The sequence below is a fragment of the Gavia stellata genome, chromosome 7 (assembly GCF_030936135.1).
Source record: "Gavia stellata isolate bGavSte3 chromosome 7, bGavSte3.hap2, whole genome shotgun sequence".
Taxonomy (NCBI): domain Eukaryota; kingdom Metazoa; phylum Chordata; class Aves; order Gaviiformes; family Gaviidae; genus Gavia; species Gavia stellata.
The window spans coordinates 2,273,961-2,291,078 of NC_082600.1; the positions used below are offsets into that span (position 1 = coordinate 2,273,961).

General features: G+C 44.8%; 1 protein-coding gene across 1 annotated transcript in view; it reads right to left on the reverse strand.

Annotated features, from left to right (window-relative positions):
• Positions 1 to 17,118, reverse strand: part of MDGA2 (MAM domain containing glycosylphosphatidylinositol anchor 2) — a 245,976-nt gene that overhangs the window by 70,416 nt on the left and 158,442 nt on the right. Inside the window, exon 8 of the mRNA XM_059819453.1 lies at positions 7,748 to 8,017. Within this exon, the coding sequence (XP_059675436.1) occupies positions 7,748 to 8,017 (270 nt within the window). The remainder of the gene's footprint in view (positions 1 to 7,747; positions 8,018 to 17,118) is intronic.

The following is a 17,118-nucleotide window of genomic DNA, read 5'->3' on the forward strand; positions in this document are numbered from 1 at the left end:
CAGGATAATGAATTAGAAAATAAATAATTTGTCTAACACTCAAAGAGGGTAAAATAGAGGATTTGGGGGCACGGAGCAGATGGAGCACAGAATTGCAGAAGGGTAGGAGCACCCAAGTACCTGACAGTGCAGGACACCCATTTTAAAAGCGATTTTTGCTTATGTCGTTGGTATATTTGTGTGGACGTTCTTTGACCTCATGTGACTTTTTTTCCATGCTCTGAAACCAGCGTGGGCTGTGTGGGGAGAACAGAACGGAGTAGGGAGAGCATGAGACGGGTGAGAGCGGGGAGACAAGAGGATGACCTCCCACGGTCCCTCTCCCCTCTTCATCCTCGTGTGTCTCCCATTGTTCGAGTACTAAATTTGGCTTAAGCTGGAAGGAAGGGATATAAAGTGCCTAACAAATACTCTAAGGGAGAAAATGGCTAAATTGAATTTTCTCATAATGTGGCAGAAAGCTGGCGAAGACCCGCTCTGCCGCTCTGCGCTGCCCTCCAGCAGCGGCCCCCGGGGCACCCAGCTGCAAAGACAACCCTTGCTCTGCATTAAGATGATAAAATGACAAAAAACAAACCCGAGAGGAAAAAAAAAAAGCTGAAATAAACAAACAGGAATAATAACACTGAAGAGAGGATCTTTAGATTAAAAATTAATGGCAGCTAGCTAAGGGGCACTGGCTCATCGCTGCAGGGCTCCCGCATACCCGTGCGGGGACTTGCTCGAAGAGAGAGGATGCAGAGGATGGATGCAAGAAAGCATTGGGGAGATGTCACAGTATTAGAGAAGCAGATAGCATAAACAGGGAAGATTTTGTTTTAAAAAAACCCACAAAACACTAACCCTCAAGCCCTCTGGTGCTGACCCTACACGACAAATTTTGAATTCACCAAAGTGGATCAGTTTTCTCCAGACTTCAGTCGAACCAGGCTTTTACCCTGCCAAAAATACCGACAGTAAACGGTTTGGAGGAAAAATGTCACATATTAAAAGAAAAAGATAAATATTTAAAAGAACAAAGCAAACATAATTCCTTCATTCCCACTGAGGGAAATGTGTGTAAGAGAAACGTAAGTGTATCTACCAAGGAGAATATTTATTCTAAGAAAAGAAAATGTCTGTATTTCCAGCACAGCACTTGCCTTTCCCATATAAGCTTCCTAAAAGACCAACAGCTGTCCCTAACCTGCCCCAATAACACGCCTGTGACTGTCATTTACCATTCTGCTCTGATTTTTATAATTAAAGGGACGCTGCCAATTGAACCGCACACTTTTTTGTCCCAGCCAAATGGGCTTTAGTGTAGCGAATATAGGAACACTTCACAGAGTAGAATGGAAAGAGAAAAAAGGAAGAATATTTTTCCAGATTTCATTTTTCATCAGCACCTTGTGTTAACTGACCCAGGACGGCCAGCCATGCAGTCAATGTCCCTATTTATTGAGGACAACGCCAGGAGAGAGAAAAACGCAGCTTTAAGCCTGAAAAATATAACTGGAAATGTTCCAATCAATGAGAGAGGGTGAGGGACAGGCCTCAGTAGATGAAATTATTGTAATCTGATTCTTGAACCTGATTAGATTTTGGGTGGATGCCTGCCTTTAGCTCACCATCAGGCAGCAGTCGATGATTTGAGGGGTCGGGTATTTTCAGCATGGGCGGGTGCATCCATGCTGGAGGATGCAGGGAACGGAGCAGGAATCCTGCCACCTCCTCGCTCGGGAAGCTACGAAGCCTGTTTGGCAACACCGAACCTTTCTGTATCGACAAGCCGACATAATTTCCTCCAAAGTCTCCAAGCAAAGAGCCAAGGAGCTCGCCTGCAGTCGCTGCCAGCAGAGCCTGGACTACAGGAGCCCAGCCACCGTCCTCGAACAGGGCTAGGTAAGGCTTTGACCACTGGCCTGAGGCTACCGGCTAGCGAGGCTCATACCCTGGGTATGTTATTTTTAACAGCATGATTACTGCAAGGCTCTCCAGACAAAGAATTAGAGCATAAAATCATATTATTACTCCCCACTTGCATGTGGGGAGGCTCATAGGTTTGTTTGGCAGAAGCTGCCCTTCCGTGCGGGGAGGACCGCAGCGTTACAACGTGAATTGATAAACGCGGCGGTGTTAGGAGGAATACTCAGGCCGTGGGTGTTTGCTCCAGTTCTGGGTTATGTTTTTGTTTGGAAATGACCATCAAATGAATCGGCACACACCTCAAATGGGTCAAAATCTTATTTTTTGGTATTTCTGCCAGAGACCTGGTTTTACCCCTAAGTTATGATTACTGAGTTCCCTAGGCAGCCCCCTTAAACTGAGAGTGTGTGAAGAGCTGATGCTACCAGAAAGACAGGATGGTCTCTTACAGCTTTAAAACTTACCAAAGTGATGAAAATATTCATTTAAACTGTGCATGCATACACCTCTCTGAGAAAAAAAACTGAATAATTGTTTTCAACTCGCTAGTTAATCTGTCAGTAGTTTAGGAAGACTATTCTGAAATATTTTAGATAGGCAGATTATTCTTGATCCCTGTGTTTCTACTTCCACACTTGCCAGTGACCTTTGCTGAAGTGTCCATGTCATTCTACTCATCCAAGAGCTCTTACCAAAAAACCGAATGGGTCAGCCAAAAGTCACACAAATAACCCAAAACAACTGCTAGCAGTTATTGGCTGGAACAATGAGGAACTACAACTAGTTTCAGAAAAAAACCCAAGTAACTACTGCAAGCAAGGGTTCAGTGATGCCCAGCATCCCTTGGCCGCTGCTAGGAACTACCCTGCCGCAATGACTTCGGTGTCTGGCCCTAACAGCTACAGGTTCCTGGAAAATGGAGAGGGAAACTGCTGAATTCGAAGCATTTGTAAAGAGAAATACAACACACAGCTCCTGCATGTCCCTCCACCAGTTCAGATGCTGGTCAGTTGTTCCACGATGGGCAACCACGCAGTGAGGAACCATTAGAGGCATTGCCATGTCTTCCAGCCAACACACTTAGAGTTCAGTTTGTGAAAACTGCGCTGAGTTACTTGCTTGGGAAGTTGCCTTCACACTAAGAAAAAAACCACTGTAGAGTGAAAACAGTTCACTGGTAAAATCCTGACGTTTTGGGATTGTGCAGGTAAAAAGAGTACAACAAATCTGCTTCCAAACAAACTTTCTAAAACAGGATTTTTGCTTGTTGCTTTACATGAATCCCATAGAGTTTCTAAGAAAAAAAATTAAAATGGGAAGCTACAAATAATATACACTTCTGTCCTTCAGTTCAGTGCAAAAGGCTTCCCTAATAAAAAAGGATTAACGAAGCCATAAAACTTTAAATGGCAGAACACTGTTTAATTCAGCTAACAGGGCCATGGAGAAGAACCCGATATCCTGCAGTTTCAAGTGTCTGCAATTTATTTTAAGATTATGTCCTTGTAGCAAAAGCATCCCAGCTTTCACAAAAGGCTGGGCAGTAATTCTGCTATGATTTCAGCTCGGTGCCACACAGACCACAGCGATACCGCGGATGGTACCAAGGGCAAAGAAGAAACACTGAGGCAGAAATTGCTGAACAGGTTTCCAGCGAGGACATTCCCACAAGGCTACACGAGCAATCACACAGCTCCTACTGGGGATGGACGCTGGGATCATACAGAAGGGATCATTCAGTGTCCAGCTCCTTGGATTCCAATTTCCTAAGGCATGGGGGAAAAGAAGGCAGGAGATGGGAGGTCCTCAGGCAGATTGAGCAGACAACCCCAGCTAGACTGGGGACGCGGGTGGGTACATGCATGCCCCCAGGTTTGCTCTGCTCCGTCTTTAATTCAGTAACACCAGCGAAGCTCCAAAGAAAGGGAAAGCTGTGGTCACACTGGTAGCTAACAATTATAATCTACATAATTATGGGTTGATTGACTTGACGTTGCCCTTGGCCAGAAGCATTGAAAGTGTGACGCAAGACTGGATAAGTAAATAATTAGATTGTCTCATTAATTAATGCAATATATTACGGTGAAAAAACTCCATGAAACAGAACAACACAAAATCAATATTCAAAAATGGCTTCGCTCAATGGTGGAATCAGAAGTTGGTTGGTAAAAGTAACCACATCAATGTAATGCCATTAGTAGCTTTGTTTAGTACTACCCAGTGTTATGATTACGAATTTAAATAGTATGTCATAAATTATATATAGCATTGTCAAGCCAGCACCATAAACTATGGACAGACAGATTTCACGAAGTAACTTAAGCAAGAAACCATGCAAGGATGGTTATCTGGCCCTTTCAAACATACCGATTAAAGAGCTGCAAGAATTTAATGTGGATGAAACAAAATATTGCTTCCCTTACTTAAAAAAACCTCTTTGGACAGCAACTTTTGTGAACAATTCCACCCGAGGCAGCCACCAGCATAGCAAATTTCAGCGCAAGTGGTTAAAGCTTGCCAAAGCTGTAAGCTGCCAAAGATAAAGTGTTATGCTGACACTCGTCAGGCAACCTCAATTACAGGTAATCTTAATCCTAAATAGCTCCCCAGGTGTGCAGAATATTGCTAAACACCCCCCGCTGTAGCACCAGCCCTTCTGACAGCAACGCAAGGGCTTGCTTGATCAATCTCTTGCACACTGGGAACCTAGAAAATACAGAGTTCAACCACCCCTGCCTTGAAGAGACCCAAGCTGCTGTGGAAAAGGTGTCCCCGGGGTGGCCTGGGCTGGCAGGAGCCAGGATGCGACCCAGGGAGGGCTCCAGGTCTGCCCCTCGAGCAGCGGCCTCTCCGGGGAGGGGGACCCCCCCTGCGCTTACCCAGCCTCTTTCTCCAGCACTCCAATCCTCCTCCACCTGCACGGAGGCTTCTGTGCCACTGATGACATTTTGTGCATCTATTTTTTTTTTTTTCCTGTTTGCTTCCAGCCTTGGCAGGGTTTTAATGACACACTGCCTGAAATGTACGTTTTGTTGCCCTTTGGATATGACGTGCACTAGCAACCACTGAATAAAATATATAGATAGTGAAGCTGTGAGTAGCATGAACTCAAGTTCGCTTTCCCACCAATACAATTTTGCTTCTATGTTCTTACTTATTTTTAAGACAGCAGCAGGTTAAATCTGCCTCAGATTGGCCCACCTGATATAAATCAACCGCCTTTTCCACATGTGATTTATTTTGCTTGCACCTTCTCAAATCTGGCTCAAAATACAAATGCGGTAAAAACAGGTTTTGCAAACTCTAGGGCCAGTATAAATCTTTTCATCCCGGCTGTTTTTAATACTGTACTGAAAACCTTCCTCTTAGCATACCAATGCTTCTCTGCAGCCCCTGCAACGTGAGCATTGCAGCACACTGCTACTACATGAAAACCTGGAAACAAACCCAACTTAAAATGGGCTACAACAACTCCCATTATTCCACCCAAAAGGAAAGCTCTCCACTATCACCAGATTCCTGCCGCTGGGTTATTTATTTGGCTTTTTTCTCCATGCCTGTGTCTACGAAGTGACCCATTTCTCTTCTGTATTCACATTCCTGGTGAAATGTAAGCCTCCTTTTTAACCACTTCGTCATTTTTCTTCTACACGTTTTCAGTTCCCCAGCGCTTTAACTTCATCTGTCCTGATGAGACTCGGGACCAGAGAGCAGCTGCTGCTCTTCCCCGAGAGCAGTTTCAACTCCACATGTCAAAGAATATATTTACTAAATATGTCTGCTTTAACCTTAAAAGACTGAGGGAAGCACGGAAGTCATAACCCAAAGTGTTACTCTGAGCATCCTTTACACAGCCATACAGCATAAATTCGCATAATGGTATAAACTAAAAATGAGCAAGGCACACGGAGGGATGCGAGATAGTATATCATAAAACCATTTTAGTACTAATTTTCAGTTATGTGCCTTGCTTTGGCATGGTAATAAATCACAGAAAGCCACTCAGATTGCCCCAATCCTGGCAAAATAATTGCCTTAGAATAGGTTTCCACAGTCTCGGGTCCAAAGCATGATGAACAGTGAATTGAACTGCATTTACTCATTTGAAGAAAAAGACTGTTTTCTCTGGTTTCCTTGGGAGCCACCTTTTGGATTAAACTCCAAAGATTTGGAGAAGTCGATGGCTGTGAAAATACCTCCATGCAGGCTCTGAATGATAAGTCAGCCAAAGTCTTGATTACATTTCGAAAGAAGCAGTTCAAGGAACGTGTGGACGTGGCACTGCGGGACACGGTTTAATGGGCATGGGGGTGTTGGGTTGATGGTTGGACTTGATGATCTTACAGGTCTTTTCCAATCTTAGTGATTCTGTGAAAGCAGGCCCACGTTTTTTCCTATAAAACCATTTTTTACTGAAAAACACTGGGGAGCTGAACCGAATTGTTTCCTTTATTCCCAGGACAGATGTGTATGGAGGGTCTACCCTGATATCCAGGACTTGAGCAGAGCAGGGTCCCTGAGAGGGACCTGCAGCTCATCCCTTAAGCCCATGCCCCTTCTGCTAGTAGCAGTGAAGCTGATAATAATGCCCATTTTCCTAAACAATGGCAGGGATCAGGGAGCTGCCAGGCTGCCAGCAACCCCAAAAGCAAAGCCTCGTTTACATCTGATGGTAGCTGGAGCCAAGTTGGTTAAACAAGAATAAGATCCTAACTAAGATGGAGGATCTTTCCTTTGTAGATAGCTCTCCTCTACATATTCTGAATTTGTTTGTTGGTTTCTTTTCCCATCATCCCTTTTCCAGCAGCTGACGGGAGGGATTTTGAGCTGAAATGGGGCTACTCCTCCGACATCCTTAGGGAGGCTGGGGCTGCTCGTGCTGACCTCTGGAGAGATCCCACACAGGGCGGGTGGCTGGACACCCCTCTCAGTAGGTGCAGAGGAACAGGGAATTCCTGACCCCTGCAGACCTTGGGAGGAGATGGTTCACTTAACAGAGATGCTTTTCTCCCTCCAGTGATTCCAAAAAGTGCCTGGATAACCAGCCTAGAGGGATGGGGAACCTACAGCTGATGTGACTCTAGCGACCAGAGGACCTCAGCTGGGGCACAACATCTGCTGCAGGCACGGGGTGTTGCAGGATCAGGCAGCTGATCCTTCAAGTCATGGTAACTAATTTCCAATAGAGGAAGAATCAAGACTTGCATGTCTAAACACCCAGTTTAACATTCAGATCCAAGATGCTAAAGATAAAAGACATATCAAGTTTGTCTCAATCCAGTGCATTAATTATACAACATGGGTAGATCATGGCAGGGGTTGCACATCCTCCCTGAGTCTGTGATCTCGTGTACTAACTTCACAAAGTCCTTTGCTTTTTGAGAAGAGGAACAAATTTCAACACCCCTCTGTACTTGGGTAGCTTGAAGTTGATTGAGACTGTGGTCTGCCCGCCCCAGTCTCCGAGCACGCTGAGCGTACCAAAAGAGACGAGGAAATTCAAGCCTTATTGCAAACTTCAAATAGAAGAAATCTGCTGCCTGATGACTCTCTCAGGCCTCTCTCTAAAGCATACTGACAGATGCCTGCAGAGAAGGCATATTTACATTTTACACGTAAAAATCTTTATCGCCACACCACTGAAATAAGCTAGATCTCCTATTTTGTTACCAACTTCCCCAGAATCCAAACCAGATGCCTTAAGCCACGATTCTACTTCGAGGGATATATCTCTCTGGCAATTCATTAGTTGAAGCAGGAATAGCGTTACCCAACGACACGCAAACCTGCAGCGCGCTCAGTCCGTCATCTCGGCGCACCAAGATGCCGCCAAGCCTACCTGTCACGAGGAAGCTGCACCGGCCAGCGCCTGCTTCATTGATGATGTTGCAGTTGTAGATGCCGTAGCTGTCCCGAGAGAGGCTGCTGACGGTGTACTCGGTGGAGTCCTGCACGTCGAACTGGCCGGTGCGCAGCAGCTTGCTGCCCAGGCGCCACTCGTAGGTGAGGACCCGGGTGGGATATGCCCTCAGGACGCGGCAGCTCATGGTGATGCTCCGGCCTTGGCCCTGCCGAATCTCCAGGAAGGCGGGCTCCACGGCGGGGGGATCTGCGGGAGACAGGAAGGGAGAGCGGGAGATTCGTAAGCGAATTAGCGTGAGAGATGGAGTTAACCAGCCACTGCTGAAAGGCGAGAGCACCGCAGCATAACCCGGCATCCACGAGAGGAGAACTCAATAACGGTAAGTATACAACCTCGATAGATACCGATCAGCTAGTAACAGAAATGTACACATCCAAAGCGTTGCATTCTCCTCACTGATGTTTTCTGCTGAGCACTTAAAGACACGGTGCTGCTTCAGCGACGTTATCGCTCGAGATGCAGCGAGAGGTCCCGCGCCCGTGCCGCCCAGGAGGCTCAGCCCTCCTAAGCCTCACAGAGGAAGCACAGACTCCGACACACAGGACTTTCTGGGAGAGGAAGGGGGGAAAAAGAGATAAAAGCCGTGACTTGGTTTAGATAAAACGCACAAGGCAACAACGACCCTGGCACAGAGTTGAGGCAACGATTCTGTCTTCAGTGGGGGACCTAACTTTGCAGTGGCAGAGGACGGATCGATGAAGCAGCACAGACACCCCTCCACACCCCATCCTGACAGCTGCCTTCAGGCTTCAGCAAACATATAATCATATGCTAATCTTTTCTATCCACTCAGGTGGCAGTTTTGATATTCCAGCCAGCACAGAATGGGCCATTTTCCCATAACTTGAATTAAACTGCATTTTAAATAATTTAGATTTGCAGCTACAAACTCTGACAGACTTTTGATTCCAGCAAAACACAAAATAAATAAAATATAGCCAGTATACAGTGTATGCAAAAACCTAACTTCACGCTCCCATTTGCCTTTTGATAACTTAATCATTGCAGAAGAATAAGGGCAACCTGGACAGACTAATGTTGGCACTCAGCTCTTGTCAGCACAGCTATTTACATCAGGTAATGTGCTTGAAAAATGTGCATGTGTTTGCAATTGGATGCAAAACAGTGAGTGATAAGACATTCTGGCTCTTTAAAAAACACAGCTCATGTTTCAGCCCATGAGAAAGAAGAAATCCTGAAAGCCTCCTGTGCCAGTAAGACACATGAAATCTTTGCATCCATATTAAGAGGGCTGTCTTACAGACATAAACCATAAAAATATAAAGTCCCTGACAACTCTGCAAGAGAATGATCTTCACAGAGTCCACGCCGCGCTCCTTTTAGGAGGAGTTCTCTTTTACCATTATCTCTCCAAGAGCATCTTGTTCTCAGATTCTTCATTGGTTGGTATCTCCATCACAGATACCAGTAACCTTCAGACTCATTATATTTAATTCCCTACTTAATGGAAGCTGTAAACAGATTCCCTCCACTCCTGTAAATTAGGAACCATACTTGCACATGTACTGCTGCTCACCATCTCTTGCTTAGACAAGAATCCAGCTAAACACAGAGAACTTGAAATTAAGGTAAATTTTGGAGACTGTCATATTAAGACAACATCGCTTGGTGCTCATGACATCCAGCTATCGTATTTGTAGCTCATTGCAATAATCACCATTTATCTTGTATCATGATCCAAGTTTGGAATTACTTGGAGAGGACTACCACGATTTGGCAGCAAGGCGAGCGGAGAGGCAGAGGTGGTGAATAGCATCAGAGGTGGGCCACGGGGCTCAGTGGTACAGGATGACGAAATGGCAGATATTAACTCTAAGGACAATTGTCCCTGACTGAGATTCCCCAGAAAATGACTGACGAAGAAGAGATGATGTGGAAACTACCGATTCAAACCCCCATGGATCCCAGCCTGACCTTTCCTCTTCGTAGATTAAGTATCATATGGCTTTGTACAACTTTGAAGCCAGATTCTTGACTGGTACACGGACTGCAGTACAGCCACAGATAACTGCAAATAAAAGACCAGAAATTCTAAATCTTCAGTACCGCAAGTCTTCTTTCCATTGATAATATCCCCCAATTTTGAGTCATCAGAAAATTTCAACGCAGCATGACTATTCTTTGTGCCCAGGTACAGGATAAAAAACATGAAAGAAGACAAATTCGTAAGAAATTCCACTAGTCTCTCTCCCCAGTCTGATGTTTGCCCTTTCAACACAACCCAACAGCATCTTCACCTGCCCTCACTGTACAATTTCTCCACCTTGTTCTGCTTCACTAATAGTTTCCCAAGGCAGTAGCTTCGCAGGCAATTGTTGACTTAAAGACAGGAGTTATTCTTGGGAAAGAAAAATGGGCCAGATCTCAGCTTTCTTCTAAGGATGAGCTGTTTAGCTAGTCAAGCCTGATCTGCCTTTCAGAGATTCTCATATTTGCCTCTTACCGCCCCATCTCACAATTGTTCGTACTTTCCAAATACCTTCTAAATCATGATATATAACGGATATCAGAGAAATTACTAATCAAATTTACTCATATTTACTATCGTTCAGTCATTTCTCTGCCCTGAGAAATAAGCTCTCCAGGTTTTCTTTCCACTTCAGCCGTGATAATTCCCTATCTTCAACCCTATTGCCTTTTCCCTCACAGCCAGCACCATAATATACTATCAAATGCAGGTAAAATTATCACCAGCTTTGAGCCAGACACAGATTAGCCTATAAAATAATACAACGTAAGGGTTCTCAAACAGCATCTGACTGAAGACCCTCCTGGCCCAGCATCCTCCACTGGTGCTGAGTGCCTGGGGGAGAGGGAGAGCACAGAGGGCACTGGAGAGCTTTGGGACGGGAACTTTCTGAAAGCTGTGCGCATGGTGTGTTAAACCGCCTTTAACGGATGATTTTGCTATTCTTTTCTCCCGTTACTTACAAGCCCATTTAATGTTTGAACATCGAAAACTTGCCTACTATTTGTAATGACGTCCTCCTCTTTTGCTTGTTTTGCTGTTTCCATTTGATGCACCATATTCAGTGAACAGTAATTCTCTGTTCATGTCTCCATGGCAGGTCTGCTTTAATGACTTTTAGCATACATTGGTATTCAGCCCCCTCTTTCTTCTTCCCTTGGTTTATTTCCTTACAAGATACTTTAGCCTTATAAATAACTTTTAAATGAAAGTTTCCGTTGCCTTTAAGGTCAAGATAGTCTTTAAAATACAGACTTTCCATCTATCCATGAACAGATGATACCCAATGACAGAAAAAGAAAATTAACTTGGGTTACTCGTTTCAGAGTTACACTTTTGCAGGCAATAACTTTAATGGAAGAGGAAAGGGATGCTAAAAACTACAATATATGATAGTAGCCAGTTTATTTTTCTGGGTTTTGTTTTTACAAGATAGTGATTTCACAGCTAGCAAAGGTGCTAGCGTCTCAGGCATCTTCTGAGAGTAATGATGCTCTGAAGGAAACTTACTCTGTAGCTCTTTGGAACTTATATGTGTTTAATTCATTTGCATTAGCTCTTCCCCAAGGCTCTCGCAATTTGATTTAATTTACTTTGCTGTACTTATTCCTATCTTTCATAATTCTACTAGTAGTTTTTGAAAAGTATACGGAAAAGCCACAAAGGGAGTACAGTTCATTCTCTTAAACAATTATCTTTGGGAAGCACACAGTCTGAAGTCAAAACAGGCTTTATATTAATGTTTAATGAATTTTTTAGCCTACGTACATTCATGTCTTAAGGATTATAAAATGGAAAATGAAGGCTTCCCAGCTATCAAGAGAAATGACAGCGAGGATGCTTGCTTGTTTTAAACCAGACAGCTGCTCTTCACGGTGCAGATCGTATCGTGGTCTTTACTGTAAGATTTGTTAAGGAGAAAACATACCATTCAGTGAATTTATTGTGACTGTGTGGCCTTGAGCAGAGACTTTACCTGCTGATTTGGTTTCTCCAATTTGCATTCTAGCCTAAGCAAATTAATTAGTTTCTCTCTCCCAGCTCTAGCAACGGGAATAAATACGAAAAGCTGATGTCTCTGCTTCAGTTTCTCTTGTATTTGTGGCCACTTTTTATTTGATTCACCCAATAGGAATGTTATTCTAACAGCAATCCATGTCAGCTACTTTAAATACTCTTGGGGTAGGACTTGCACCGCAGAAAACAAGACCGTTAAATGATAAATCAGGTCGGGTGACAGCACCTCATCAGGGGGCTGAGGGTCTAGGCGGGCAGGGGACCACCCCGCTGCCTGGCACACCAGCCCGTGATGGACCGGGCAGCGCGGGAGGTGGGACTCACACCCTCCCAGCCGGGGAATGGTGCTAAATCACCGCGTATTTAAAATGCCAGCGAAGCCGAGACGATGTAAGCAAGTGCTGTTTCCAATATCTGACTGAAACATACTGTAAATTATTTTATTGCCTGAGGGACACGCAGTGGAAAGTCAGAGTCAGTGTAGCTTAAAAAGGCAGCCTTTCTTCTTCCCTTTTCCTTTTTTTTAAGTTATTGAGGGCATGTTTGCCTGTGAGGGAAAGTTACTCGCTAGGATTTGTATCCTGCCTGGTAATGAAGGCTTGGGCTAGGCAGTCAATTTTATGTTTTTTTGCTTTGTGTGTACGCCTGTGCCTCTGATATATCACACCCAGGCTCTGAAGATTACTCTCAGGAAAATGGTGTGGCATTTCTTCAACTTCCAGCAGAGGCAGCACTTCGTCTCCCAGGCCACATCAGCGGGTATTTTATAGGTTACAAAGAGGATATTACACATTATGTTGCTGGCGATGGGGTTTGTGTGCTTTTATAACAAAAAATGATTCATTGGGATGTACGTGTAAATATACCAGAATTAGATGCACGGAAGTCTGCTGTCTGATATGTGCTTGCATAGATCAATAGAGTTAATATACCATATATAATGTCTATTCAAATATTTTAACGGGGTTTACCTTCCTCCAATACCACTTGTTCCAAACCTAAAAATAAAGGAAGTCTGTGCGCTTCCGTTTGATCTACAGCTCTGCAGCCTTCCTTTGGCAAAGCTGCTCAGAGAAGCCGCGCTCCTGCAGCCCCCGTAGCAGACAGTCAGTAGACTTGAGAGTAAAGCTCTATTTTTCCTTTTTTTTTTTTTAATTGTAACAAGGTACCTCAGCAAAAGCTCTTAAAAGAAGACCCCCCAAGCTCCCACGGATTAGGGTGCACAGGTGTGGCTGGGGGGGTCTTCTTGTGTATTGGTAAAAGACAGGAGATACAGGGAGAGAAGAGCTGTTGCGTTCCCAGTGCCTGGGATGCCATCAGAAGTTGGGGTGGGCACCCAAAGACACACAATGCCCACCTTCACGGGCAGTACGGCAGACTGCAATGCTGGGGGCATCTTTGAGGATTTAAATCTGAACCTGGCTAAGAGCAGCTGCAGAAGACTACTGCACTATTGAGTCAATCGGTAATAAAACCCATGCACCTAATTAATTCATCAGTTGCAAAGGAAAACTCGGTTCTTAATGAAGTCCAATCTAATGGAGCCTAATCAAGTGGTGCCTTTCAGGAAGGAGCTCTTGGAGCTTGCTGTGGATATTTATCTGAAAAAAGCTCGGTGTTCATTAACGGTGCAAACAGTCGGTGATATCCAGAGCTAACGGAAAGGAAGAGACCCAGTGAAGCTATCGTGCAGCAGGTTTAAGGCAAATGTCAGGAACTATTCCTTTAGACAAAGTACTGCAGCCATTTGGACAACTCATTGCCATTTTTCGTTCCTGAGGTTCAAGTCAGAACAGAGTCAGGCCCGGCCGGGCACGATACGCCTACGAGCGGCTGTTAAAGCCGGTGGTGGGAATACAGCCTCCAGCAGATCACTGGATGCTGAAACATGCTGGGGAAAGATCGCTCTATTCATCTGCACTGCAGGACTCATTACGATGCTGGCAAAGCCTTGCACGATTTCCACCCCTCTGCAGTCGCTATTCCCACGTCTCTCCATCCTCCAGCTGTTCTTTCCCGGCGCCTCCAGCTATTCTGAGGATTATTTTCATATGCAATTGAAAACGAAAATGAAATGGCACTTTAAGCTTTCCAGGTCCTGACTTGGTTTTATTTAACGCAGTCGAAAACAAAACAACACCAAAAAATAAATTCAAATCAGCTTCCTGACTACCGTGGAGAAGCAGCCAGACCGACGGCAAGGGCTGGAGAGCATACCCGCTCAAACACTGCTCCCTTCCCTTCCCAGAGATTTGCAGAAATACTCAGCTGGGACCATTAAACTGCTCTCGACCCAGCTCTGCTAAAACAAACTACCCATAAAAACCCTCTGATGGCAAAGGATGCGCCAAGCGTGGCTGGGAGCCGAGGGCGGCTCTGCCTGCAGCATCCACCCCGCCAGCCCTCCTCCGCCATCCTTCTCCGACGATGAAACCACCAAACGCCCCCAAGCCCCAGGACCCTTTGCCTGGGGAGGCGGGGAAGGAGAAGCACCTTCGCCTGCCCACCCGCTTTGGTAGGAGCTGCGGGAGAGCTGCCTCTGCTTCGGGCACTGCAAAGACTATACCAGTCAGTCCTCTCTCGGTGCCATATAAAATCACTCTCAGATACGAGAATGGTGGAAGCACTACACAAGTGTAGAAAGGTAAATTATTTAGTCTTTACAATTCTTAAGTGATTTAGAGCTGCCGTATCCCTTTACATATTCAGGGCATGATCTCCCTGAAAATGCCTCTAACAGCTTCCAGGAGCAGCTGGATGAGGGAGCATCTCAACCCCAGTCTGTCTGTATCTTTTTAAAGCAAAATGAACATTGTATTTTTCTAGCTAAACAAAAATCACATATGCAGACGTTTAAAAAAAATCCGTATAAACGACGAATAGCTTTACAGTTTAAAGCTAACTAGTGCAGGGTTTGGTGGCCGAACTGAGATTACAGGTCATAATATTCCCTTGGTTCCCACAGAGTCCTGTGGAAAACAAGTGTATATATATGTAAATAAAAGAGAAAAATAAACATAGGCTCTATTTTGTGAAGAAGTTGAGAGAACCTAAAAATGCTGAAGAGCTAGTCAGAAAAGAATAATTAAAATACTCTTTTGAGGCAATGGGAAACTTCTTACGGTGCTGGCCTTACAGATCCTGCTCGGTCTTTTAACCAGAGAGAAAATTCAAAGGAATTTGACCAGATTGTAAAAGTACACTTCAGAACTTACGTATTTCTGGAATCTATACTATAGTCAAACTCGTGGCTTTACTTAGCTCCTGAATTGGATGTGGAGGTGACCGAGTGAAACCTGGTGGCCAGGGGAAACCAGATGAGACAGCCAGAGAGCCTTAGGGAACTCGAGTACGTAATGATTGTGATCCCCATCAAAATGACAACATTAATTTTCCAGCGAAAGCTCAGATACAGATATCACAACCTCAGGTAATGGATTTATTTCAGTGAAATGAAAACGTTACGTCTGGAAATATTAAAAAAATCATTTGCACACCTACCCGTAAATGAAAATAGAATTCCAAAACCAACCTGGAACCGTGCATTCACAAACCAGCCCTCTGCACAGAAAACACCCCGCGGCACGCCAAGGGGAATCCCTATTTGCATGGAAATTCGCTTTCCAGATGTGACACCACTGATGTTTTCTGAACCTTTTGGACCAAGGGACAATCACGGAGCCTCGGCATGGTCAGGCAGGAGCAGTGCGAGGGAAGGGAGGGGACATCCTGCTGGGGACCTGCCGTGCTGCTGTGGGACCATCACCGGCATGCAGAATAGCAGTCAACGAGCCGCCTTTCTGAAGCACACCTTTGCTAATTAGAGCTAATTAGGATAGGCAGCACCTCCACTAACAAATGGAGGGGGAATACCCACCATATTTAGTGTTTATCAATCATTGCCTTTACAACGTACCACCGGCACTTGAAAAATACCCTAACAGCCAATTTTTAAACATCCACACCTCCTACAGATCACTGTATTCCCATCAGTCCTTAGAAAAGATTTCTTACGTGGGACACATCTCAGTACTCAGGGCAGGTGCCCGGCTGGCACGAATAGCCGGGGCGCTGCGGGTTTCCTCGGAGATACAGCTACGGATGCCGGCTCAGCATCTGCCCTGAGCTCTTCTTCAGTTTCTGTTTTCGCTCCCCGAAATCCTCGTGAAGCAGTTTTCGGAGATCCTTTTCTTTTTGTGAGACTATCGAAAAATACGTAAAAAGTCTTTTTTTTGGAAACAAAAAGGAAAACAGAAGGTGGCTGCCTGTGGTAGAGCTCTGTCAGGTATATTTTCACTACAATAAAATCTGACTAATATCAGAAAACAGATATACTTTTAAATAAATAAATCACCAACATTTAAACTTTAAAAAGACCCAAACCAACCTAGAAAACTAACTAGATAACTTTCAGCAAACTGAATCGGTAACTTAAATCCTGCAAACTTGGCAGTATGCCGAGCCCTGCATCGACTGCGCCAGCACTTCTAGTTGCTGTCGGGTCCTTCCCCCCGGGCACCCACGTCCGTCTGCGATTCTCCCCCTCGGGTGCCCTCCCATTGCAAACTCTTTGGGGCAGGACCCATTTTCCAGGGTAACGCGGCTGTCATCCACACAGCACGACACCGCCACAACAGTGATTACAACTATCTGATAACGTGCTAATAAATGAAATATGACAGCAGTAACAAGTACAAAAATAATTTTCCTCCGAGCCTAGCAATACTCTGTGTTGCCAAATTCAGTTTATAAGCGGTAATTGCTCTGGAAAAAGGAGAACAAGAGAGGGGCATTGCCTTAGCATGCATGGATCTCTGCAAACCAGGAGGAGGATGCTGAGGATTATATTGCAGCCACTCAGGTCGTTGGATCTATTTATTTTAGGTTATAGTCATACATTTATGAGCCCTACCCATGTACAAAGGGTCAGACAAATAAAAATCTACATTTATTCTCTTTTTTTTTAAAAGAAAAAGTAGCTTTTTCTCCTAATGAAGCTGAACTTCTGCAGAGGACACTTATTGTCGCTCGCAGAGGATGCTTTAACTGACAAATAATTTAAGCCTTTGAGCAAATTCTGGAGGCAGAGAGGACTGTTTGCCTCTCACCCCAAAAGTCTAGGGAGCACATTCACGCATTTCCTCGCTGTGAAAGAGGTCAGGGATGGGCAACGCTCTGCCCAAGCTGCAGTTTAAGGGTGATGCAGTGAGTCTCTCCCAGGCTCCTACAGGGTGCCAGTTATGGAAAATTGCCCGGGGGAAATAATATATGAAAGTGGGGA